We start from the raw sequence: 2,679 nt of genomic DNA, 5'->3' as shown, positions 1-2,679 counted from the left end.
TGTGAGGGTAACTTTTTTTTTTTTTACCATACAAGGAAAACATCTTGCCATCAAAAAAAGGTTAACAATTGCACATAATGATTGGCTAAAATATTTCAGTGACGCAGAAAAACATTAAAAATTGCATTGTTATTCAAAAATAGATCAACATTTAAACAAAATTGTACATATGCTTTTCTTTATCCTTACAAAATGAGGACATCATTTTCTTCTTGGAATTAAAAAAATGTAAGAAAAGCTGCTATAGAGAATATAAAAGAATGGGCACAAAATTGTGTACAAAAAGATATGTTTTAAAACAGGCCTTTGCTTTTCTTCAGATTCTTTTGCTTCCAGTTTGGCAGAGCGTTGAACTCAACTCGGCTCACCTCAAGAAGTGTCTGCAAAACATCAATGTAAGAGGGCAACACATGTTACATGGAGCCCGATACAATAACAAATGGGTGAAAAGCTTCAGGTGGGCCAAGTGCTATGAAATTTATGTACATGTATATTTGCAGTAACATGCATGTGGTCAATACAAACATGTATGACTATGAAACCTTTTTCTTTTTTTAATTTGCTTCATTTGTTTTTTTTAATGACGTGTTTGGTATAAATATCATTTTGAAAATGTCTTTTTGTCTTCTGTCTTTTGGCTTGTACGCAACAAAACTCACACGCTGGAAATAATTAACTGCAAGGAAATCCTTTGATCCAACAATACATTAACGTGGAGCCTTGCGATCCTATTTAAGAGCAGCCGAGTGCCCTACCTTGAAGTCCTGGTCAGACAGGTAATCCTCCAGGCGTAGAGGGTCCACTCCCTCTGGTAGGGGTTTGCTGGTCAGCTCCTCGATGGAGTACTGCTGCTTACTGAGCTGAGACAGCGCCTCCTTTACTAGCATCACCTTGTTCTTGGAGTTCTCAGTCTGTGTACACACATAATAGGTCTATTTTTTTAGCATCTTACACAAATGATTTAATTAGTATCAAAATTTGTTCAAATGGATAATTCCTGCTGGAAAGAATACAGCGCTTTGGAGTTAATTGTGGCTGATATGCCAGTGGTTTCAATCCAAAACGGTGACTTTAACAGAGACGATAAATTAGGCATTTCAACCATAGACTGATTTCAAACTTTACTTACTTTTACTTTTGATTTAAAAACTCTGTTTTGCTGCGTTCTACTCTCCACTTTTTTTTCTTCACTGGCTTTACCCTACACATGACTCTGCATGCCAGCTTTAAAAAGACAAACCTGGGGGATGACACTATCTGAACAGATCTGGTTAAGTGAGATGATTTGGATTCTTTCTAGTGTCACCTACATGGAGCTCAGCAGCCTCCTGTCTACGCTGTGATCCTGGGACAATACGGATAAGTAAAAACTGAGACATCACAATGAGAACAAAATGTTTCCAAAAGTATTTCTGCACCTTTGACGTGATACTGGTGTTGTTCTCCCAGTACGGGAAGATGTTGGTGAAGGTGAGAGGTTCACAGCCTGCCAGGACCAGATATGCCAGAGGGGGGCGCCGAGGGTTCTTTTCTGTAAATCAGACCACAGTGTAGAAGATGTATTCAAATTCAGATATCTACTGTATAGGGGGTAAGTAGTGTGTGCTCAAAATACTGATGGCATTAAAAAGAAATGAAATAGCAGTGTTTTTTGAAGACTACTTAGGTAACTGTTAGGCTGCTAAAAATGTCCTAATCCATTACTGTAGACAGACTGACCTTTGCAGTACTGCAGCACGGTCTCCATGGCACACTTCCTCTCGTTGTTCCAGCGCATCTTTGCAGAGCCGGTACACTGTGTGTCTTCGGGCTGCCAGCCCTGCCACAGGTACACCTCCATACGGTTATCCAGCAGGAACAGGGCTGGAGAAGTAAGACAGCAGAGCACTCACATATCTAACAGAGAAGCCTGTGTAAAAGTATTCCAAACACCAGCACCTTATTGTTTAGCTCTCATTAGTACAAGGTCCAAACAGGGAACCATGTGTATTTTAACAACAACACGCAGCAGAAGGCCGCAGGTTGGAATTGAACCCTTGGCTGCTGCGTTGAAGAGTAAACCTCTATATACGGACGCATGCTCTACCAGGTGAGCTAACCAGGCGCCCATGTGACATGTTTGCACGCAAGTTGAGAAACCTGCCAAGACTCTTTTTACAAAATATCTCTAATTTAGATTAAGGGTAACTCAGCACAGACACTGTATTTTTCATGATGTACTGTATATCCAAATTCTTTAGACAAATGACTTACAAGGGTGCAAATCTTCAAACTATTGGATTTTACACTACAGTCACTGACAACTAGCATAACTAAGATACGTATTTATTATTAAATCAATAAGAAGGTAAACAGGAGATACAGATACCTTTTTATTTGAGTATTGATCCAACTGGCAATGTAACCTTATTCTAGGATAAGATAATATCAAAAATAGTTTTACATTGATCTATTCTCCCGTTTATCCACAATCACAACATTGCTACAGTTGTGTGTGTGGTACCTGGCTGTTGTGCGGAGTAGAGGTTCTCCTGCAGGAAGGGCATGGCCATGACTCCCTCCATCACCCTGGCTGGACACAGCTGCTCCTCCCCTTCGAACATCCCGGAGCTGGCGCTCAGCCAGAACAGCCGCGGTGTGTAATTGTACTTCCCTGGATCTGGAGAACACACACACACA

The 2,679-nt window shown here is 40.5% G+C and overlaps 1 protein-coding gene across 4 annotated transcripts in view; it reads right to left on the bottom strand.

Annotated features, from left to right (window-relative positions):
- Positions 1-6: 6 nt before the first annotated feature.
- svild (supervillin d) overlaps positions 7-2,679 on the bottom strand; it is a 50,516-nt gene continuing 47,843 nt past the window's right edge. For 3 of the 4 annotated variants that reach the window (XM_032502399.1, XM_032502397.1, XM_032502398.1), the window contains 5 exons: positions 2,504-2,659; positions 1,720-1,863; positions 1,419-1,531; positions 756-911; positions 7-380 (listed from right to left, as the gene is read on the bottom strand). In XM_032502399.1, the coding sequence (XP_032358290.1) occupies positions 294-380; positions 756-911; positions 1,419-1,531; positions 1,720-1,863; positions 2,504-2,659 (656 nt within the window). In that variant the 3' untranslated portion in view covers positions 7-293. The remainder of the gene's footprint in view (positions 381-755; positions 912-1,418; positions 1,532-1,719; positions 1,864-2,503; positions 2,660-2,679) is intronic. The other variant, XM_032502400.1, reaches the window with a different exon arrangement.

Source organism: Etheostoma spectabile, chromosome 21, assembly GCF_008692095.1.
Source record: "Etheostoma spectabile isolate EspeVRDwgs_2016 chromosome 21, UIUC_Espe_1.0, whole genome shotgun sequence".
Taxonomy (NCBI): domain Eukaryota; kingdom Metazoa; phylum Chordata; class Actinopteri; order Perciformes; family Percidae; genus Etheostoma; species Etheostoma spectabile.
The sequence above is the reverse complement of the archived record's forward strand: the minus strand, read 5'-3'. Positions and strand labels throughout refer to the sequence as shown.